The sequence below is a fragment of the Melanerpes formicivorus genome, unplaced genomic scaffold, assembly GCF_026170545.1.
Source record: "Melanerpes formicivorus ecotype bairdi unplaced genomic scaffold, bMelFor1.0.p_v2 SCAF_3, whole genome shotgun sequence".
NCBI classification, from domain to species: Eukaryota; Metazoa; Chordata; class Aves; order Piciformes; family Picidae; genus Melanerpes; species Melanerpes formicivorus.
Window position 1 is genome coordinate 29,308,525 of NW_027142355.1, and position 25,230 is coordinate 29,333,754.

The 25,230-nt window shown below is 37.3% G+C and overlaps 1 protein-coding gene across 3 annotated transcripts in view; it reads right to left on the reverse strand.

Moving 5' to 3' along the window:
• Positions 1-1,811: 1,811 nt before the first annotated feature.
• The window catches only part of MDFIC (MyoD family inhibitor domain containing), a 51,436-nt gene continuing 28,017 nt past the window's right edge, over positions 1,812-25,230 (reverse strand). For all 3 annotated transcript variants that reach the window (XM_068169886.1, XM_068169888.1, XM_068169887.1), the window contains exons 4-5: positions 16,912-17,187; positions 1,812-5,425 (exon numbers count right to left, since the gene is read on the reverse strand). In XM_068169886.1, the coding sequence (XP_068025987.1) occupies positions 5,178-5,425; positions 16,912-17,187 (524 nt within the window). In that variant the 3' untranslated portion in view covers positions 1,812-5,177. The remainder of the gene's footprint in view (positions 5,426-16,911; positions 17,188-25,230) is intronic.

Below are 25,230 nucleotides of genomic sequence, written 5' to 3' on the forward strand. Positions count from 1 at the left end.
AATCAATCTCAACATCCGCCTGGTTTGCAGGATGGCAATTCACAGACATTTCTTTCCAACCATAGTAGAAATAGCCCACCATATCAAATACTTTTAAAGAACAGAAAGGCCACCCTTTTATGCCAGTAGCACCAAATTACTGGTAAATAGCATAAATAAGTGCTTAGGAGATGGCTGAAATTTGTGCATGCAATCAATTACGTATCTGAGTATACAGAGCACTGAGTATACAGAGTGAATAAGTACATCATTAAAGTGGGCACAGTATATCATTTTTATTTATTGTACCAGTATTTATTTACTGTAACAGTATATTATATTTATTGTACTTCTTTCAATATCCTGATGCTAAAACTGAGTTAAGGTACCCTTGCTCTCTTTGGAAGTGATAAGAAGTGGCAGAAGGGTTAGAAGGTATGGAAAAAAAGTGGCATTAATACCTGTAGGATTTCCAAGGTACTACTGTCACCATCAACACTGCCTTAAGTCTTCCAACACATGGTGTAAGCACACATATAGACAGAGAGAGGACCAGTGAGAAGACACATGGGGGCTATTTCTCTAATCTTTAATTCAGTTTTGGGAGAAAGAGTAAGATCTCTGGTATAAGATCCATTCCGTATTCTGTTGACTTTCAGAAAATCACGAGTGTTGACCAAAGAAGCTTTACTGTTGGAACACATCAATATAATTGACATTGCTCTCCAAGAACACATATCAAACATTCCAACCATAAAGACTTTTTTTTTTTCCTTTCTTTTTTGTTAATGTATGAACAGCTCAGAAAAGTTTCTAATTTAGAATATTTTATAAACTATGTCCCGTCAAACTCAACAAACAGTTCTTAACATGAATAGGATGGCTGAAATACAGACATTATTCAATCCAAAAGCTCCCAAAAGGTCCTGATCATTCTTCACAGAAGCCATTCTTATTTTTTTTTCTAGAAATATGAGGTATTATGGATACTGGCTAGAACACTAAGTCTCAAATGGCACTGTCTATGCATTTAAAAGTTCTCTTAAATGATTACTTTGTCATAGTTTCAATGGTGAGACTTCACAGTGCACACTCAAGCACAATTTATGTCAGTTTTAACATCTTACCTCTAAAGGCCCACATATCCACAGACATGGTACAGCATTCAACAAATTTAAAACAGGCATAGAAAAAAATTACTGCATAAGACTGTGAACATGCAGTTTCTGCAGTATTAAACTAGCATAAGCATGTTCACAAGCAGCTTAAAAGCCAACATGAAAAAAACCCACTTTGCTTAAATCACAGCTGAAGCAGTCTGTTCCACATGTGCTTAACTGATTTTAAAAACATACCTTTCTTTAAAATGCTGTTACTGCATGTAAGCCTTTGCTTTACAGGCCACATAGGCCATTAGACCCTAACATCAGTCTACTGCAATACTGTGTAGCAACTACACTCTTGCCCACCTTGGTTTTAGCAAACTGAAGACTCTTGCTGTTGATACACTAAAGCAATTCTAATTTAATTTAATCATTGATGGAATTTCACCTCATTGATACAATATCACTAAGGAATGAACTCGCCCCCTTCATGACAAACGTTTTTACCTTTGGAGAGTCATGTTAACACAGCTTATACCACCTGAGCTGGTTTAGCTCCATCTGTAAGACAACTCACGTACACTGGCTCACCCTCAGTGCAAATCACCTAAAGGCCAAAGCCTTCAGGAAGTGTTATAACAGGGGAAAAAAAACTAATAAATCATAAATAAGACATTAAATTATCATTCAGAAGAATAACAGGTCAAGACCACACGAAGAAGACATCCCAAAGTTTCAAAATAGATCTTTATTTCAAAATAGTGTTTGAGAACAGCACACCCAGTTGATAGAAAATACAAATAGTAAGTTACCATTCTTCAAATGGACCAGTTTGCAGAAATATATACTGAGACACTGTACAAGTTCACAAGAATTATTATAAAATAGACAGCTAAGTTCTGATGTTTTTATTTTATTTAAACTATATTTTCACATTTGACTCCTAATTCTGCTTATTTTAATTACACAGGGTGCCTACAAGATTGCCTATATAGTAAAAATTACAAAAGAGAAGAATATAAATATAGAAAAGAATTCCTTAAACTACACACTAATATCTGTTGCTTCAAAGATACATTTTACAAAAGTGCTAATATCTCTATGACAAACAGTAGAAGATTACATTTAAATGTCAAACAATTCACACCATTTCAATTTTTTTTTTCAATTGTCTGTAATACTTTGATACTTCTAATCACCAGAAGGGTTAATAAACACTAACTTTCACTTCCTTGCATTTCCCGAATGAAGTGGGAAAAGAAATCATATATCTGCATATGCGCATGTGTGTGAGAAAGAGGGAATATGTACACATATGCATCTATGCACAAAGTTCTTATTATTTGTATCTTAAGAATACTGGAAGTGAATGCTTAATAGCAAATACATGTCCCAGTTTTTTGTCATTTCAATGCATCAAAAAAATCTCTGAGTTCCTTCAAGTAGGAACAAGGGTTTGTGCAGAGCAAACTGTATAGCTAAACTTTTACACAGAAAAAAAGACTCCCTAGGTTGGTATTTTTCCTTTCTCTAAAACAATATCATCCTGTGGTAAAAGTAATTTTTACTAACACTGATTATTCACTAAAGGCTCGACATGCAAAGGTGCAGTTTTCTAAGCACAAAACTAGAAGTGAACATGAACATTGGGGCAGGACAAGAGACTAGAAGTTCTCTTCCTTGTTCCAGAAAGCACAATAAGAAAAGAAACAACTATAATTCACCTCTCTGTGTCCAGCAGGACATGACAAAGGACATTTCATGATGCTGCCTAGCCCCAGGGAGCATGTCCCACTATCAGAGTTATCAACCATAGACCTAGAATGGGTGATGCCCAACCTAGACTTTTTCCAAGGTGCATTGAGTCCCAGTGCTCACTGTGATGCCCCCAATTTCCCTAGAGGCATTATGCTGTACAAAGGCAAAATGCCTCCAGGCACTGCCACTCAACCAAGGCACCTTTTCCTCCTTTCCAATGTAGTTCAGACTTTTAGGAGTCATAATTGAGCCCCATGGGCCTGATTCTGAGTTCTCAGAATTTATCAGTTTAACTATACAATTCCTTATTAGCCTGCCTATTATCGTAGCATCTTTGTGCTCTTTAGCTGGAGCTAAACCAATAACAAAATTCTGACATTAATGGAAATGTACCTTATGCAATACTGATCTGAATTTGGTCCAATATGTGGGGAAACAAAACATGGTAAGATCAATTCTTGTTGTAACTACCAAAAAATGGGTAAGAAACCCTGTGAGTAAAATCTGCATTGCATCAGAATACATCACAATATTGCATATGATAAGACAAAATGTAATACTTCTCAGCTTCCTTATAGTTGAGGATTTGGCTATGTTACCTTCAGTGATAACTTGCAGTAGTAGGCACTACTAGTCAGTGTTCACAGGGAGAAGCTTTGGTTAATATCAGACTATTTGTTGACTTAGCTTCACATTCCTGTGATCTTTAGCTTGTCACATTTGCATAAACTGAATTCACTACAGTGGAAAGAGACATTCATGGTAAATTCACTCAGCAGAAATTTGCTGTTGGCTACCAATGACTCTTGCAACAAGACCTAAATTTATGAGGTCCAACAATCTACAAAAGGAACATCTGAAGTGTAGGTAGGGAAGTTTAAGCATGTGAGATCAAGAGATGTAGGTGTTTCACACAAAAAAAGTCAATGAGCTACAGGAATGAAAGTGAGAAACTAGCAGATGGTAAAGAAAATGGGTACCATTATTTCCTAAGCCTGTGAATGCCACAAATCTATGTGCTGGACCGATTTAGTTTCTCAACTACAATGACAAAGAGAAATATTTTTATAAAAATATTAATTGTATAATAAGGAAAAAGTTGCCCACTGGATCCTAGCTCTATTTCCCAAACATTTTAAATCCCAGTCCTTTCATTTTTAAAAGATGTCACACATCTTAACAATTACCCAACAATAACATTTAAAATGTATGTGAGAGTAAGTATTTTTGCATTTACATTTTATGGTCAATGACAGAATTCCTTAATCCATTTTCAGCTGGCCTTTGTAACCAGTTTAAATTCTGCCATCTTCTGAGGATCTTTCTTACATAGTGATGAAATAAATACTAAGTTATGTGTCACTAGGTCTAAAGCCACGAACACTCGACAGGGCCCCTTAATGTATAGGTTTAGATTCTTGAATTAGACAAGATTTGAACATTTGTTAGTCTACTAACAGGTTGGACTTGATGATCTTTGAGGTCTCTGCCAAACTTGGTGATACTGTGGCACTAGTTAATCTGTCAGTTTTAAGGATATATTTCATGTCCACACATATTTCTAAAGTCTCTTTCTACAAAGAAGCATTTCAAGTAATATTAGTACTGAAGTAAAATAGAAGTTCTCTATTCTATCTTGATTGATAACAATGAAATCTTGGTACTCTAATTTATGGCAAAACTTAAATTGGCTTTAGTTTGCCAAATCTTCTCATAGTATCAATACTGACAATGGAAAATACAAGGAATCTCCCTCAAACCAATGAGATATTCAAAACAAAAGATATATTGCCATGGTGACCAATGCAGCAAAACCAACAGTAGATTCCTGATGCTGACTTTTGAATGAATTTTAAAATAACAGAGCAAAGTTCCTTCCAGCCCAAAGAGACTGAAATAAAGACATCTGACTTTTCAGAATGCCTGTAAAGGCATGTTATGCATGAAGGCATTTAAGCATTTAAACATTAATGTAGATAAAGGCAAATCCTTAAGGCTTCGCCCTGTAGTCTCTTCTCTGACCAAAACCTGTTACTCAATTCTGATGGCACCTTCGCCCTCATACAGCCTGAGGGACACGGCATATAATGTGGTGTCAGTAAGTCTTCCGCTTGCAAAGTCAAAACAAAGCTGGAACATAGCTTGAGTTCCATATATAAAACTATACAATTTGTCTTAGAATACATATTTGAGGATTGCTTTAAAAAAAATATATATAGGGAATTGACAGTGCAATACCAGTTGGTTGTGTGAAAATCTTACCTTGTCTTTCTTCAAATATATTTAAAGAAAAGCTCTCCAGTTATATAGAGAATAAAATAAAAAGGGATTAACATTTCATGATGGGAAGCAGATCCCACAGCATTCCATGCAGATTTCCAAGCAATCTGAAGATTCACAACATGCGTCCATTATGCCACAGTCCATATCACATGGGCAGTTACAGTCATCCCCCATCTCGTCCCCACAGCAACAGCAGCAGGCTTCCGATGTGCAGATGCCACACGATGCTTGTCCCAGAACAATGTTACAGAGGGTAAGAAATTCACAGAACAAGCAAGCTAGGATACAGTGAACACAGCAATCTTCATAAGCAGCAGTTTGGTAGCACGTCATGCAGGATCAAACATAACAAATAAACAAAAAAAAATACAAGAGAGAGAGAGAAAAAAAGAATAAATCATTATTATGTTATTTTAAATATATAGCACTGTCAGACAAGTAGTTGAAAGACAATGATTCAGAATAGACCTAATCTTACACCATAAAGTACACACCTGCCATCTTCAAAGGCACTTTTGCAGCCTAACTTGTCTCCAGCTCAGTAAGTACTGGGTTTGCTGCAAATTTCCTTTCCCTGCTTCATTTTATGTAAATCCCAAGTACCAAACACTTAGATCTATTTCTCCAGCCACTTATTATGTAAAATTTCCATATCTGTTATCTTTAATAGTAACTTTTCCCAGCAGGCCCACAAAGTGATTAAAAAATTAATGTAAAAGAATGAAAGAAACAATTTCCAGCTTCTCCCAGTATATTTTTCCTTCTGAATGTAATTTGTTGGCTTGATAGCTATGAAGAAAACTAAGGAAGTTGCCTTAACATTTTTGTTTTCTTTATAGTTTTATGCACACCTCAAAACCAGTATAAACAAGCACTTGAATGTGGCCAGAGAAGGGCAACAAGGCTGGGAGAGGTCTCGAACACAAGCCCTATGAGGAGAGGTTGAGGGAGATGAGGTTGTTTAGCCTGGAGAAGAGGAGGTTCAGGGGAGACTTTATTGCTCTCCACAACTACCTGAAAAGAGGCTGTAGCAAGGTGGGGGTTGGTCTCTTCTCCCAGGCAACCAGCACCAGAACAAGAAGACACCATCTCAAGCTGTGCCAGGGGAAGTTTAAGCTCAGGGTGAGGAGAAAGTTCTTCACAGAAAGAGTAACTGGCCAGTGGAATGGGCTGCCCAGGGAGGTGGTGGAGTTACTGTCCCTGGAGGTGTTCAAAAAAAGATTGGATGTGGCACTTGGAGCCATAGTTTAGTTGTCAGGTGGTGTTAGGTAACAGGTTGGACTTGATAATCTCTGAGGTCTTTTCCAACCTGGTTAATTCTGTGATCATATGAATTTCGGTACTTTTAACAATATATAAAACACTGAGTCAAACCAAAAATTTTTCTGTTGGTTTTCTACACAAATCTCCTGGCAATCCTTCTTACTTTGATCTTCAATAAAGCTTGTAACTACATCTGCACATAAACACTCTTCTTTCATAAGTACTAAACCACATGACATAACTGTGGTGTCTTGCGAACTGGCTGCACAAAGTATGGCACCCAAAGTATAAATATAAGGAATTACTTCAAACAGTTAGTACTTCCATGAGACCTGAAAACCTTAAAGATTAGAATTAAATGTGTCAGTGAAAAGGAGACTGCAGGAGTGAGGGATATACTGTGTACTTTTCATTCTGCTCCCATAATAAGCACATAACATGTATAACTATACATATAAATATATTTAACTTGTAAGAGACAGTGAACAGTCCAGAAATGTTGAGGATAGAAAATTACTTTTCTTTCCTAGGCTCAGTTTTCATTCTTCTTTTTACTATTTGCAAGCTTTGAAATTCTATACTCGCAGACAGTTGAAGACTATGGAAAATGTTCTGGGGAAAATACCCTGCACCATCTGATCCTTTCCCTGTCCCTATGGTCTATCACAGATATCTACTATGACAGGCCAGTGAGAAAGACAAGATATTGAGCTATATGGGGAATTGGTCTGACCATCTACAGATGTTATGTTTTTATGGTTCACAGGCTGAAGACTGTTCTAGAATTATAAAATGGTTTGAGTTGGAAGAGACTTTTAAAGGTCATCTAGTCCAACACCCCTGTAGTGAGCATGGACATGTTTTATCAGGCTCCTCAGAGCCCTGTCCAACCTGACCTTGAACATTCACAGGGATGAGGTATCTATTGTGTCTCTGGGCAACCTGTTAAGAGAGTTTCATCACTCTCATTGAAAAAATGACATCCTTATATCTAGCCTAAAACTAACCTCTTCTAGTTTATTATCCCTTGTCCTGTCACAACAGGCCTTACAAAAAGACTATCCTAATTTTTCTTATAGACTCGTTGTAAGTACTGAAAGGCTGCAATAAGGTCTTCCCTGAGCCTTCTCTTCTCCAGGCTGAACAGTCCCAACTGTCTCAACCTTTCTCACAGGAGAGGTGCTCCAGCCCTCTGATCATTTTTGTGACTTTCCTCTGAACCCACTCCAACAGGTTCACATGTTTCTTATGCTGAGGACTCCAGAACTGGACACAGTAGTCCAAGGGAAAAGCTCACAATTCGTTGCTACAGTAATACAATTCCTGGGCCTCCTAAAGATATTTATAAATGTCAAAAATGATGCAGTAACCATGGCAAGTATCTTGATTAAGTAATTCTAACATTGCAGAAACTTTCACTGGAGCATAGTGTAGTGATGACTTTACACAAGAAAGCATGCAAGAAGCAAAGTAACTACCTGAGCTCTTAGCTTACTCTGAACATCACACTGCTGGGGACTGATTTCTCTTACTGGCGAAACTACATAGATCCAAACTTAGTTTTGGAATACCTGTACTGTACTGTGGTCACAGTCATACATACTGAAAACTTATGAACAGAATAAAAAAGAGATAAAGAAAAAAAAGAAAGAAAGAAGGAAAAAAAACTCAACACAACAACAACAACAACAAAAACCAACCTCAAAAGCTCTCTACTACTATGCATGAAGCAAAACTGAGAGGAAATTACAGCTAAGATTAAGCTGTTTTTTGAAGAAAGTTGTTGCTTGTATTAAAAGGCTGCTTTTGCCAAAGAAATACTGTTGCTAAATAATTGACCTTTACAGAAACCCCAGAAGATATGTGAAATAAAGCTGGGGACTAGCAGTTCACTGAAGAGGTCCAAAGCCAGACTGATAGTGATTAATTAGCTGGTTGTCATGGAGATGGTGTTAAATTTGCTCAGGTAAAATCTCCTTTCAGATTTTCTTTTAATATGAAAGAAAAAGATAAAAAAGATGAGTTCCATCTAAGAAACCTTCATATCTGAAGAATTGATGTGTTTACTATGTTGCATCTTCAAAAAACAGTGGAAAGATGACAACATCACAACAAATTCTGTTCTACAAGTGTTTTTTTAAACAAAAAGTTAAAAAACTTTAGGTATATCAGTACTGAAAATAAAATACTCAAATTCTGCCTGCTTCATGTGAAATTGCAGGGAGATAAATACTCACAAAAATTATAATGTACATATTTATTGCTGGGCAAAAGAGAGACCTCATAGATTAAACAACAGGGGCTGCACTCAGAAAGAACTTTCTGCACCCACAGAAGAACTTTTCCCTTCTAATCTGAAAAAAAAGCCCCAAGATTAAAACAATAATTACAAGAAGAGGCTGTGTTAATTTAAATAAAAGTCATCCAAAGGTAAAAGCCATTAAAAATGGTCCAAGATACAGAAAGAAATTTTGGCTATTAGTGCTATGATGGAAACTCTGTGGAGAGTCTTTCTTTCCATCTCTTCTTCACTGACTGAAATACTGAAAGGATTTGTTTGCCTGTTACTTTTATTTCATTCCCTCCAGATGTCAAAACTATTTTTCTACTCAGAAAATCTTTATATAACATTTCACTCAAGTTAAACAAACACTTAACATAAAGTAGGGATACTTTTACTGCTCTCATTCTTCTGAAGACTCATTTGTACAATGAACATAAACTCTGATCCTTATTTCAAGGACAAACATGAAATAACCATACTTTTATATTCTTCATGTTATTGACTTTTAATAGCCATCTAGGCAGCAATTATTTAACACATGGCAAAGCATGCTGTTACCTAGTTCTACTTAGCTTGCTGAATTCAGAATCATGACTCTAAAGGTCTGTAACACCTTTGGATAAAATGGCTGAAGAATAATTTTTTCCATGTATGACCCCTACTTCTTAGCTTCTCATTTACAGATGTAATTGTAAGGAAAAGGAACAGATATAGTCACAATGTTTGTTGTTGTAATAACAAATCTACGTGCTACACAAACCTCATACTCTATTCTCTAACACCCATATTCCTGCAGCAATCTGTGTAGAAAAATCTACATAGCTAAAACTCATTTACTTTGGTCGCTTTTGCATGATGTCACAATCAGTGGGATCTATCCATGAAGAAGGTGCTACATAAAGCTCACTTCAAAAGGGATGGCCATGTTGTTCATGGCCGTGTTGTTCATGGCCATGTTATTCATAGCCATGTTGTAGACCACTAAAATGTATTTCACTGCTTGACCAAGATTTTTTAATAATCATCTTCTTCCAAGGCCAAGGAGACTATTTTAAATCACAGACTACTTCAAATTTCAGAACTATTTTAACATGCTAAGTAAAAAAGACTACACTTAACTTTCACATTAAAATCCTAATAGTTTTTGCAGATGAGTGAGCAGTAGAATACATTAATCCAATTGGAACTAAATTTGCTTTATGTATTTGGGAAGAATTTGGACAAAAATGCAAGTCAGAAGATCTTAATGTCTGCCAATATGTGTTCTGGAAATTTTGCACAAATTTTAGACTTTACTGATAAAGAAACTATATGGTAATATCAGTATAACACTGTATCACTTTAAGGATATGCTATCTTAAATGATTGATTCGTGTCTTGGTTTTGTTAGAGCATTAGAGATTTTGTCATGCTTATTTTCCCAGTTAAGAGCTAGGAGTGGGCCTTTATCAAGGACTAAACTCCATCTGTCTTGATGTTGACGATGCAGCGCTGTTAACTCCCAAGATCACATTTGTTGACTATAACCCAGGTTTCCAAAAGTCATGCTGAATAACATATGATATGATAGGTTTGTTCTGTAGATACTAATAGTGCACTTTAATAAACTAACTCACAGTTGGGGATGGGGAAGAAAAAAGATAAGCTTTCACACACTTAAGCTTATCTTCAACTACCTTTTCATTTGCCTGGGATGGAGGTTAGACCTGAAGTTAAAAAATGTTTTTTCTAAACATTTGCATGTGCACAATACTTTATATGTCTAAAATCTCTGCAAACAGGTATTACCCTGATATCAAATTCCTTCTAAATGCTAAGATATATATTTTATTTCAAATTCCTTTTCATTGTCTCTTCCTTATTTTTATGAAAAGGAAAGGCTCTACTTAAGAAACTGACTTTTAAGAGAACTATCAACATTGAAACTGTACAAGGGATGCAGAAGTTTCACTGAAAAATGTACAGAGAAACGTGCACACAGGCTGATCTGTGCTTCTTTTGTAATGGTTGACACTAAGCTGTCACAAACTGACCCAATAAGCTTTCATACCAAGCAGGCAGGTCAGATATGATAAAAGGTTTTCATGTCTGCAATGGTAAATAATCTCACTTACAGGATGGTGACCTTGGTCAGCTTCTTAATAACTATATTCACCAAGTTCAGACAACTCGAAACAAATCTCCAGGCACTCCGCTGTCTCACAGCAAGATTCAAAAAGGGCAAAACCGCAATAAAAAAAATGCAATCAAAGTGGCAGCTGAAGTCCTCAGCAGGGGTTTACTCGAGGCCCCTGCAGAGTGTGGAACAGAAGGCCCAGCAAGTGCTACATGCATCCCATGGGCTGGCAGCACAGGGCCAGCAGCAGTGGGGATGAACACAGTGCTCACAGTGGAAACAGGCCATGACCAGAGCAGCACAGCCAGGCAATGAGACAACACCTCAGCACAAGTTTCTTAAAGTCATGCATTGCAGAGAGGCAGGGTGTAAACTTACTGAGCAGTGGTATTCACATCATCACACCATGATTCCTACAATGTACATGGTTTGTGTGCAGCCCCTGCTACCCATTCTCTTCCAGAAAACTCACTCCACTCAGGAAAATGGTCAAGAGAAAGTAAGAAATACAGACAGAACTAACTGACAAGTCACATGCAGGATAGCTGCACAGTTCAGAGAGACCTACTAAGAAATGTGCTAATTTCCACTATCTAAGGCTTCCTTTGAATATGAAGCTTTCACTGACGTTGCTGATCACTGCAAATACTGAGAGTAGTTAGGCACAAGATAGACCATGACCTTATAAAATGCATACAACAGGAAGACCTTTTTACTACAGGCCCTGTTTTTGACCCACTCTGGTTACACAATGTGTAAGTCACCTCCCAAGACTTCTATGAAAACAAAAACATAATCATGCTTAAAATACAGGACTCTTCAAGATGTCTTCTTAAAAATCACAGGTTTGATGATGTTATTTGCCCATTGCTTGACTGACAACTGCATCCCCAAAATAAATAAAAAATCTGTTTTGCACTTCATGCTCAGACACAAATCCACTTTGAATCAATTTCTGAAAGACAACAGTGGATTTTTTTTGTCTAAGTAGAGAGATTTTCAGCATACTAATGAAATAGCTGCCTAAATGTTACTTAAGGTTATGAGATGGATTTCAAACATGTATGTAGATTTGAAAAAAATGAAGAGGGAGAGACAGATGGCCAGCAGATATTTCTGCAGTGTTAGGCTATTCATGTGAAGTGAACATTCAAAACACCACCAATACAATGACAGAAGAATTTATGAAAGAAAACTTATTGCTGCTCTTGTGGTATTTAAGGGGGAAAAGAAAAACAAGTTTTAAAATCCTATTCAAAATCACATGCCCAAAAGGAAAGTAAAATTGACTGGAAACTATTTTTCAGTTTACACAAAGTTGCATAAACCAAAGTAAGATGCTCCTACTTCAAATAGAGGTCTACTAACCTGCTTAGAGAAATACTCATTACCTTCCATACATAAGCACCTAGCAGTTCTTGAGACCCTGGCTTAACACAAAGGCTATTTGATGGACTTACTTTGTCTTCAGTTAAGCCATCAATATCACTTGGGATACTCTAATAAATTAATGTAGTCAGCAGAATGAGTTAAATAGTATCCATCAACCCTATGCTTTGATTCAACATCTAGAACAGAAGAAGTTACATTATACTAAAAAGAAGGGGTAGAAGGGAAGGTCTCAATCAAATGCACCCTGAAATGTTGAATTTTAAACACTGGATTTTAAAACACCGGGTGAGACTTATCACCACATGTCCAAGCTCAGCAGCACAAGATACACTGTCTAGAAGATTGAGGAAGGTTGCTTCAGGCCTTACTCCTGGAAAAGTACACATGGCAACTTAAATCTGGTGGCACACCTACATTGTCTGTCCCTTCTCAGAGCCTCACTTCCATGTTTCAAGTTCTTTTTTATCTACCTCTCTCCTATACCTAGCCTTGTTACACTTCCTATAGCCTATCTTGAAAAAAAATCCTTGAAAAAAAGCAGCTAGTGCCTCTCTAGTTTAGAGAGCCTGGCTAGGAATACAGGAAGATCTTGTACATACAGGATTCAGGCTTATGATCTGTTCACCATAGTTTAACAAGCTATCATTTCCAGACTAATGCAGTAATCGTGTATGCTTTTAGCCTTTTGAGTATGAAAAGTACCACGCTAAACTCAACTTACCATAAGTTGCTGTAGTTCTGGGAACTACCCTAACATGGGGACCAGTGCTGTTTAGCATCTTTGTCAGCAATACAGACAGTAGGATTGAGCACACCCTCAGCGAGTTTGCAGATGGCACCAAGCTGTGTGGTCTGGTTCACACACCATAGGGAAGGGATGTCATCTAGAGGGACTTGAGAAGGCTTGAGAGGTGGCCGAAGTCAAGCTCATGCAGTTCACCAAGTCAGAGTGCAAGGTCCTACAGCTGTGCCAGGGCAATACCAAGCACAAATATAGGCTGGGCAAGGAGTGGATCAAAAGTGATCACAGGGAGAAGGACTTGGGGCTGTCAGTTGAAATACTTAATATGACCCAGAAATGTGCAGGTGCAGCCCAGAAGACCAACTGTGCCTGGGCTGCATCAAAAGAAGTGTGACAAGCAGGGCAAGGGAGACATCCATTTCAAGTGAATTAAAATCTCTGTACCCTCTTTTTATAAGCAATTGCTTTGATTAAAAAAATGTGTAACACCAAGCTTCATAATGTTTTGGAAAGGAAACATTGTTTAGGAAGGAAACAAAGGAAAACTTTGTTTAGTTTTTACAAAATAATCAGTGCCCACTTCATTTTGCCCCCTGCACCTCCTTAATTAAATACCTTCTCCAACCCTCCCACTGCCCAGCTTCTTTCCTTTCCTCTTCCACCTCTGCATATGTCATTATTACCTTCCACTACTCAGATATGTGTATTTATGAATTCAGTTACTCATTTTTCTTCACGTTCTAACATCTAGATTTACTGTTCACCCACCACATCTTCACGTTCTAACATCTAGATTTACTGTTCACCCACCACATAGACCTCCTCCTATCTCCTACAGACCTCCTCCTGTCTTCAGGTTACTTTGGACAGGTGCCACTGCTTCCAAACACAGCAGCTGAACTGCCTTCTTTTTATTCATCTACTATTGCTTTTTCAAATTTCCAAGGTGTTTCTCTGCTCTATACATAGCAGGTGCAAGAAAGTGACAATTCTCATTGCCAGTGCCAACAGTTTTGGAAAAACTATGACAACTCTGACATCAATAATTTAAAAGATGATTAAAATTTCTTTGAATAAAAAAAAATATTTTATTCCCAATGTGCACTGAAACATACCCAATTCCTTTGAAAAATCTTTAGAACTGAAACAGTGTTTAAAAACTGCTTTTTAAGAGAGACACTCCTACTATTTCACAATTCCTTTAGTTTTCTGTAGTGTAAGTTATGGAGCTGAGTAAGATTTCTTCAGGGACAATATGGATTAATAATAGATGAGGGAAAAGCAGAACTGGTGAGTGCACTCACACCATCCTAAGCCTCATTGGATGTGAAAATGCTTCAAAACAGCATATACTCAAATGCTGACATGACTCTTCCATACAGGCTCATTTTAGAAGGCAGTTTTAAAAGGTTTTATACCACTGCTACCAAAATGTCTGTTACAGTTTAGGCATTTCCAATGCAACCCCAATTCCAAAAGCTCACAAGATATGATCTGCAGTGCAAATTGAGTTTGCAGCTGGAAAAATTAACAAAAGAATTGTTAACTATGGAAGCATGGATTTTGGTGGGGAACTAGGAGGTTTTACGGCTTGCATTAGGGCAGTCTAGTACCTTGGAGATGAAGAGGAGCAGTTCTGATCTTCATGGGAATATGTGCTGTCCTGGGTAAAGTAATACTGGACTTCATTTAGCTTTCTAGTATACATACTGGGGACTGCAGTATATGAAGCAGCAGGCCATATTTACTAAGCTTTTAAATAGACATGACCCCAAATATGCTGCTGAGCAGGATAGGTGGCAAACCTGGATGTTTCTTGATTCTATCCTGGTTCAAGCACAGGTAAGTTTTCTGTTCTGTCACTAGATAAGATGTTCTAGAGTAAAGTAACTACCATATCTGGACTTATTTTGCATTACAAATAGGTAATAGGTGCTCCAGAAATATGCAATTCTTGTCTTCATAGAACACAAGAAGAATGGCAGCTTTTGTGAGGGAATAAGAACAAATGTAAAATATTTTCTCTTTCCAGCTTGATGAACAGATTTTTCACTTTTCTTCCTTTGAAGCTATAAAATATTTATTTTCTCAGGCCACTTTGCTTCACTTAAAATCAGTTATTCTTCTGACTTTATTGATAGAGCAGAGCACTCATGGTGGAAGAGAAGGCAGACAAAGTAAAAATATATGTACGTTCAAGTTGAAAAAAAAAGCTGTAAGTGATGAGATCACAAAATATAAGATCACACATAAGGAACAGCAAATCTAAAGTGACTTGGAATACCTGAAAGTGGACAAGTTTAACTGCATTTCCTTTATTTCTTTCTGCTAAAATTATCTGGACATTATGGCCTTTAATGTATCGACATTTCTTGTTGTATATAAAAAAAATGTGTATTATCAGTTTCAGCACAATTAGATGTTGGATATTAAAATCAGGTTTCATGATTTAGAGCTAAATCTGCAAGTATTTTATTAATTTTCTCCCCAATCATTTAGTAAGTTGACATAATAATTACCAAGGCTATTATGAACAAACAAAACCTCACACTGACTGTATTCATTATAATATAATTTTAGACAAAAAAAAAAAAAGAGCAAGTGTTTGCCATAAATTCTATAGTATCATGAACAGGGCAAGCACTGCAATTGTATTTTTTTAAGAGGTTGAACTTCTTAAATTCAGGGGCCTGCACTTCATACCACTTATGTGAACAGATCTAGGTGTCTTGACTTACAGTTTTTTGATACTGCACGAAGGAACAATTCATAAGAAAAAGTATCAGGCTGGAGACTGAACTGGATTTCACATAAGAGAAAGAGATAAGGGGAATATAGGAAGTATGAAGCTGTGATTTTGGAAGGAAATGTTAGAGGACTGAAAGTGCAACAGAAAAATAACAGTAGGTTCTTGAAGATCAATATGAAAATAAACTGCAGCAAGGAGGACCAGCCCATGGCACAGTCCGAGTGAAACTGTTCTTGATATTACTACACAGATTCACTGAATAGGTTTGACTGAAGTAGTTGAAGTCAAAAGAAGTCACTCTACAGACATCAGTAGGCTTCATTCAGGCCACTACGTGCAGTCCTTCTGATCCCTCTTCCTTTCATCTAGGTTAAGAATCCTCCCCATTTCACTGAACAGTACTGTCTCCCATTTCTCTAAGAATCTGTGTCTGTATCCACTCTCCAGAGGTTTTTCTTTTAACCAGTTGCATCTATGTCTACCTCAAACCAATAAAATTTACAGAGCCTTTCCACCCTTCTTGTAACAGGCAGGAGTATGTTAGTGCTAATGGGAAGGCTGTGAATTGAGGAGGAGCTCAGGAACTCTGGGGCCATTACAGTAATTAAAAGCTGTGAAAAGACATCTAAAACATAAGGGAAATTATTTATTTTTGTTTATTTAAACTGTGCATAGGGAGCACAAAGCTTTTTCATGCAAATTAAGCATCTGGCATATTAAACATTAAGCACAGGTCCAAATTTGATTATCTAGCTTCCAGGCCTCATGGCTAGTAAAAATATCAAGTAACAGAACATTATCAAAAGCAAACTCTAGCTTCATGGAGCCTGCCATTACTGGATTTAAATATTTACTATGGTTTGAACTACTAATTTAACTTTTTTTTACTCCTGGTATACATATATATATATATATATATATATATATATATATATATATATGACAATGTTGACAGGAGTTTCTATCAGTTCAGGATACTAACTAGAATGACTAACACATTATCAGACTACACTGGCCATATGTTTGAAAGCAAGAAATGTCCCATTCCCTCAATTTTCTTCAAACACTTAATATTTTCCTCTGGGGAAGTAACTCATGTTTTATCATCATGATTTCTGTTTGTTTCTGGAGCATGAGTCATACTCTTCAATTATTTTCAGTTGATTGTGTAATTATTAGTGAGAACAGGGTTTGGCTGGTCTGTATTCAGTTTGAGGCTTTTTAATAAGAAATTCTGCTTACCTTCAGGTGAAGTACCTGGCTTTTGAGAAAACACAGAGCTTATCTTACTCTTCTTGCTGCTGCTGCTGTTGACAGACAAGGTAGACTGAATTTTTCTGTGCATTTTTTCTGAAACAGGAGCTGAAAGTTTTCTGTTGTCTGCAGGTGTGTGCTTGACCCCGTTGTGAATTCCACTTCCATTACTTAGACCCACATGGCCGTTCTGGATTTTAGCGCTTTCTTCCTCACCCCTTTCCAGTGCTGAAGTGTTTGGCTGAGGCAAACGTTGAGGTTGTGCTTAAAAGTAAATAAAGGATGTATTAATTTAATCTGTAAATTGATAACTGAACACTATAGGTTAGATTGGGATGCAACTTTCAACGCTTCTAGTGATCAAAGAATAGAGTGAAAAGTTAACATCTATCTTTATATTTCCATTTTTAAATAGTCAATGTACACCTAACCACAGTTAAAAATAAAACCTTTGGCAACATCAGGAATCAAAATTCTACTCTCTAAAATTCAGTGTTGATAGCTCCTCATAGCTATTATTATCCTGCTCACATGTACTATTAAGGAACAATGTCTCTCACATTCCATGTAACCATGTTCTCTCAAACTGTGATACCTATGATTCCCAACCAGCGAGTGGTACAGTTGCACCAATAACCTAGAATCAGTGGGGAAGGGTGTTAACCCTCTTTAATCAATAAACACAGCAGACTATGCTAAAACTTCTGTATGACTGGATAGGCAAGTTTCTATAACTGACAGCTAAATTGGTGGTGGCAGCTTGTAAGTTTTGGGTTATTTTTAGTGCTTTGCTACAATACAATAGCTTGACAAAATTATCCAAAATTCAATCTTCAACATTAGGTGTGTTTCTGTCATTATAGGTGAAGGGAAAGTCTTGCTGAATCTGAACAGTTGTATGTTTTGGCTTTAATTATTATAAGAGATTTGGATTTTTTCTCTGTGTGTGTGTGTGTGTGTGTGTTTGAATTTTTAAATTAAATAGTCTTCTTTCCAAAGTACTCTTAGTTCAGTCTTTTAATATTAACATACAAATTTTTAGCTGACTGGCTTCACAGTATTCACATGTGATACACAGGTCAAATCAAAATGGAATAAAACCCCAAATGTATTAGTTATCTCAATTTAAATTTATTTTAACTTTATTGATAATTTTGCACTAGGGAGACTTGAATCTTATGGTTAAAACACACTTGAAACCAATTAGGAACCATATGACTGCATTCCAGCATAAAGAACAAAAGCAATTGACAGTTCCAAGATTAAGCCACAACCACTCAGTTTAAGATAGAAATATTTTTACCTTATTTTTTAAAGGTTGTGTATATCTTAAAAAAAAAAAAAAAAAGGTAAAAAAAAAAAAGAAAAGGTGTAATGTGGGGAACAACACAATGCTTCTTAAAACACAGTGATACCCAGGGACTCTCACTCTCTCTTTAATGATCCACTGCTCTCATTCAGCTGTCTTTCTTTTTTCAAATCTTTACATATGTGACAGCTCTCAAAAGTAGACCATAGACCATCTGGCATTTTCAGAGGTGTAACTTGTGCAAATTCAGCTCTACTGGGAACACAATGCTATCTTCTGCCTGCGTTATAAAAGATACAATAGAATGTAGAACTTATGAGTTGTTTTGAATTATTCATTTTTTGCCTGTATATTCAAGAAATTTTACAAACTCTGCATTTTGTACTACATAATCACATGCGTTAAAGGTACAAAGAAACTTTTTGACACCTCTTTTCTACAGAAAGATGGCATTTTGTTTGATATGTGAACATTCAGCGCCTGTTATATCATTCTAAACAGGCCGTGTGCTGCTACAAAAGATCCCATTTTACACTCTATGTAGGAGCAAAAATTTTATTCTTGATATTCAGTAACTAATGTAATACACATCAAAATTTCGAATATGAGTTAGATGAACATTCAGCATCTTCAAATCAGGATGGCACTGGTCACTTACTGTATATCAAAGATTGAAGAAAAAAAAAAATAATCATTCCTCACAACATAGAAATGTTGCCATTTCAAACATCCACAATGAATAGTTTCAAATGTCCTAAGTCATACTGTGCTTTTTAGGTTAATATGTTTTTAATCTTTAGCAAAACCAGTAGATTTGAGTCAATATTTTATACAGTGCTAACACTAGTGGATTTGCAATAAGAATGATAAATATTGGATTAATGATTCAATAGACTGAGTCTTTTTTGATAGAAAACTAGCAGATAATGTAGCTAGTAATAACTATACATGAATCTGCTGCCTGTGGAAAAGCAATAAAAAGGCAATATATTGCTATAGCATATAATCTATTAGTGTACTTCACTGCTTCCTTCCTTGTCATTGGTTTCCTTACAAAGTGGGCTTTAATACAGTAACTTCTGCTGCTATTTAAATAACTTTACATAATAATTTAACTGCGAGGTTACTATCTGGTTAGTAAATATTCGAATACTAAACATTAACTATGGCTTTGAAATAACTATGCACATTCTCATTCAGACTCCAAAATCCTTAGCCCAGTTTTAATAACTATACAGACTGACATGTTGCAAAATAACAGCAACTCTTGGGAGAAAAATCCTGATGTATGCATTTAACACAAAAATGTATGTCAACACAAGGAAATTCAACCAAAAGGGGACATGTCTAACCAGTCATTAGGGATTTTAAACAAAACACAAAACCAAACATACAAGGAGTACAGACTCCTCAGAGTCAAAGTTAATCGGCAAAGCAACACGTATTTGTATGTATGTCATTAGTGTGGCCGCATGTGATTGGTAAACAAACTTTTCTCAAGATTCTTACTGGTTAGTGATTGCATTGCTATGGTTACATGTTAAGCTAGCCCAGGTGGCCCCTCTGTCTCATCTTGCAGTTTCTCATCCTCAAACATTCAGTTCAGGGACTTTCCAGATTCTCATTGGAACACAGTGGTGTTTTCAATGTCGAATTCTTCCTGTCTCATCAGAGGGTCCACAGATTCATCACAGTTTCCCACAGCCAGGAAGAGACTTTTTACAAGGGCTTATAGTGATAGTTTCATAGTTTCATTCAGGGTTAGGAGGGACCACAAGGATCATCTAGTTGCAACCCCCCTGCCATGGGCAGGGACACTACACACTAGATCAGGCTGGACAGAGCCTCATCCAGCCTGCTCTTAAACACCCCCAGGGACGGGGCCTCAACCACCTCCCTGGACAACCCATTCCAGGGTTTCACCACTCTCATGGTGAAGAACCTCCTCCTCACATCCAGCCTGAATCTTCCCACCTCCAGCTTCATTCCATTCCCCCTAGTTCTATCACTACCTGAGATCCTGAGAAGTCCTTCCCCAGCCTTCCTGTAGGCCCCCTTCAGATACTGGAAGGCCACAATTAGGTCACCTCGGAGCATTCTCTTCTGCAGACTGAACAGCCCCAACACCTTCAGTCTGTCCTCATAGGAGAGGTGCTCCAGACCTCTGATCCTCCTTTTGGCCCTTCTCTGGACACGTTCCAGCACCTCCACATCCCTCTTGTAATAGGGGCTCCAGAACTGGACACAGTACTCCAGGTGGGGTCTCACCAGGGCTGAGTAGAGGGGGAGGATCACCTCCCTCGACTTGCTAGCCACACTTCTCCTGATGCAGCCCAGGATCTGATTGGCCTTGCGGGCTGCAAGTGCATATTGAGATAGGATGAGAGGGAACAGGTTGAAGCTTGAGGAGAGCAGATTTAGACTAGATATTAGAAAGAAATTATTTACAGTAAGGGTGGTAAGACACTGGAATAAGTTGCCCAGGGAGGACACGCATGCCCTCTCCCTGGAGGTATTCAAGGTCAGGTTGGATGAGGCCTTGAGCAATCTGGTCTAGTGGAGGGTGGCCCTGCCCATGGCAGAGGCATTTGAACTGGATTATCTTTAAGGTCTCTTCCAACCTAAACCATTCTATGAATCTATGAAGCAAAAGAAAACATCAGGAGGAAGAGAAGAATTGAGACCGCTAAGTAACAGCTTGATCACAACAAAAGAAATACAGATGCCCGTGAAGTTTGCGAGGCTAGTCAATGCCACCAGTGGGAAAAAATACTTTCCAGTTTACAGCCTGAGTCATCTGACTGCATACCCAGAGAGGTAAGAATGTTATTTTCTTTCATTTATGACACAATAGTTTATGACATCAGGTCAGGCCACAGAAGCAATATTTTTGCAGGTGGACTAGGGAGGAATCAAATTTACAAATCCTGGGTAACCTTTGGTATTCCAAATACTGAGAACTTACAAAGTAATGATTTCATTTGAAAATAGCCTCTGTCGCCCAAAACATTTGCAAACACCACAAGAGGATATATTCTTCTTAAGAAATACAGAGGTCTTCTTTGGGCCCATTTAATGCTGAAAGCCAAGATCTACATGCTAATTTGAGCTGGGGAAATTGTTTGATCTCAGTGGTAGCTGATCCTACTGCTCTGCATGGATCACATGGAAAAGAGACTACTGGCAAAGGAGGTAAGAATCAGGCCTCTGTTTTTTATCAGTGCTTCTTTGTAACACAGACTTAAGCTTGAGGGGAAAAAATAAAGCAGATGAGAGATAGTCGTGGATTGCACAGTAAAACCAGAGGCTGCCTGAATTCTAGAGTAAAATTAAGGTGATCCCAAATTGCTTCTGGAAACTACATAATTTCCTGAGATATAAAAGGCAACATTTCCAACTGACTAGCAAAAAAATCCTACCTTTTCAAAAATATTACAAATTGTATGCATTCATATGCTCAATAAGCATAATGTTTCAGTGAAGCATTCATATGCTCAATAAGCATAATGTTTCAGTGAAGCTGAGAGAACTCAAATCTCTCAACCTCTCTCCCTCCCCACTTTTGTAACTAAAATCCTGACTAGTCTCTACATGGATCTTCAAACTACATCAACAGTTTTCTCTGCCTAGCTACTCAGAATATTAACATTCAGATTACAAGATGTACCTCTGAGTCAACCTGTGAAGTGGCTTTTGTCAGCAATTATTTTTGAATATTTTCTGGGACATAAATAGCATATACTGCAGCTTCCATATCACAGAAGGCATACATTAACCATATAACAAGGTACCATCAAGGTACAATCTACCTTTTAAAATCAATTTTTTACACTGAATTTTTTATACCATGCTGACTTTACAAGGAAAACAAAGTACCAACTAACAGCATCAACCACTTTTTTTAGAATTGCCTCTTGTAAGACACGAGGAGATCTTTAAAATGAATACAATATATTACTATGAAACAGGATGTCCTTTGTGATGAAAATACTGTAGCAAAATTGCTGGTATGAGTTTTACAGGACCCACACTGAGAACATTTTGTTAAAATGCGTCTGTGAAGACATCCAGGGAACACCAGGTATAACAGAAATGGAGCTGGCAGGGGACAAAAGGAAAAGCCATTTTATCCCACCAGCTCTCAGTCGGTGAAGAGCTGATGAGAATGGCAAACGCATGTGTGCATGCGTGTTTATAGGTTGAGAAAGCGACACAAGTGCACAAGAAGGTGCCAAGAGTACTCTTAAATCTGTGCAAAGACACCTGCAATTCCTTCCTTTGGAAACACTGCAGGACCTTATACACTCTTTGAAGGGTTGCAGGCATTGTATAAAGATGTCTTTGACATGCCCAGAAAGAAGCAGTTACCACAGGGAAGCATGAAAAGGGCTGGTAGCCAGAGGTTTACAAAGTTGATAGCAATTCCCACTGAAAATGTCGAGTGAATTTCTCTATTTACAAATTCTCTCTCTTGATGTGTTTTTGCAACATGAAGAAATGCTTGCTGATGTTTTTTTCTAATGATATCAACAGTAAATTTTTAATCATTGTTGAACTGAGTAAATCCTTAAGATTTTTAATTACCTATCTTTTAATAATTATCTCAAAATCCCAATATCTTTTTGTCTTCTAATTACCATTAGATTATCAGTAAATTTTCATTTATCATACACATATCTTGTCATCATTAGCAATGTTTTTTGTGAGACTGCATATACTAGCATCTATGATAAACTTTGCAGATAATTTAAATACTTGTTAGATCACAATATAGTTAAAGATGATTCACATAATGCAATGATTGTTAACCCATATCTACATAAAGTGGAATATAGTTCTTACTGTAGCATACAGTCTCACTTCTTGAGAACAGGCAGCATTAGCTCACAATGAAAAACCCAAGAGAAGAGCCAAACACAAAACAGGGCATTACAGGTAATGGGTACCCAGACACCTGGGGACTAAATTTCTGTAAGAAGCTGTGTGCAAAAGTGGAAAATTTTATTGCAAGCTTTCCACTTCTAACATTTATCTGCCCGTTTTTCTCCTCATATAGTCATACATCACAGTGTATTTGCTTTTATGTTTCATAACAGTACAACTATTTACAGTGGTAATTGTTGCACATATGTGTGCAATGAGAGCTTAACTCCTGGTCACCAGTTCAACATTCCATGGGCATATTTACGGTGCTTTACACATTCATTAAATACTACTGAAGTGGGGTTTGTTTTGGTTTGGTTTTATTTAAGGTGAAATACCTTGTTATTTCATCTTTTTTTTTCCTCAACATAAATAACTTTTCAAAAGGCATCTTAATCTATTTGATTTTCTTGTTAAATCTTGCTTTATAATGCACAGTGCTTTGTACAATTTGGATTTGAGAGTAAAATAATAAATACATTAAGAAATACATTAAAACAAGCAGTGTTCTTGTTAATTTCTAAATTGCTGAAAGGGATCCTTTCCTTCAACACAAATAATCTGTATTTTAATAAATGTGAGGACAGTCCCCCAAATTCTAAATGATACAAAGGGGTGCAAGCCCAATACAATTCCATTTCACTGAGGAATAGAATGCTTTGCTTCTGGATGTCTACTTTTAGAAGGAAGGTTAGTTAACTACTAGATGCAAAAAAAAGGTAATCCCAGCAATTACAGCAGGTATGCAATTAGTGCTTATTACAACATATGGTTATACCACTGCATAAAGACACACTGCTGTCCCATGGAATTTAAGACACTAAAATATTTGGAACAGGTTTGATGCCCCTCACCATTGTGTTAGTTATTCCCAAATCAAAAAATAAACATCAAAGAGAAGCTACAAACAACAGGATATCACTTGCTGGGTATTGTCTCATAAGCAGCACAGCAGGATGTACCAGGCAGGAGAGATAACCTCCATATCATTAACAGCTGTAACCTGGGCAAGTGAACAAACAGGACCTCTTGGCTCTCACATCTCCTGTTCCCTTCCTGAAAAATGCAGTGAACACTGAAAAAACAGACACTGTCTTACTGCAGGAAAGAACATGGTAGAGAGGGATGCCAAGGCAAATAGCTTCTCAGCCTAGCCCATTCACCATTCACCAATGAGTGAGAAAGTGCTCAAAGGTCAGATATAACATATATACTGAGTTTTCAGATGACAACATTACAGTGTTCAGTTAAACTCATATGAATATATACAAAACTGGCTGTACTTGGTTTGTAAAAGAACATCAAGGCAAATGTGTGTTTCCAGCAGGTCAGCTCCTAACCTGTACTGGTGCATGGGGTTATTTCTCCCCAAGTGCAAGACTACACTTGCCCTTCTTGAGGTTCACCTTTGCCTAACTCTCCAGACTGTCCAGGTCCTGCTGAATTGTAGCACAACCTTCTGGTGTGTCAGCAACTCTTCTGAGTTTTGTATTACCAGCAAACTTGTTGAGAATACCCTCTGTTCATTCATCCAGGTCAAAATTGGACCTGGTACTGACCACTGGGGAACACCACTAGCTACAGGCCTCCAGCTGGACTCTGCACCATTGATCATAACCCTCTGTGCTCTGACTCCCTGTTCTCGGTGCTCTGTCTTATGCCATCTCTATAATTCTAAGCAATACCCAATGTTACTATTAACAAGACTAACAAGATGTAGAAATGAAAAATAGGAATCAAAAATAGAATGTAAGCAACAAAGAGAGGGTGATACAAAAAGGTAACAGAACATCAGTACAACAATAATAACAGATACATTGATAACTGACTTTCTGACTCCTTTGTTGTGCTTATTTCTGCTCTGCTATTCTTTCTCATAACCTAGAGGTGATGCTAACTATGGCATCAGCTGATATAAACTACCAGAAAACCAAAGGAAGAAAGAAAGAAAGCACAGCTGCAAGGGAAATGGAACAGGAGAAGCAAACGGGCAGTAACCACAAGGAACAGCCTAAAAGTTGGGATTTTACATTATTAAAACAGTAGTAGGGCAAAAAACATCAGAAGAAAGAACA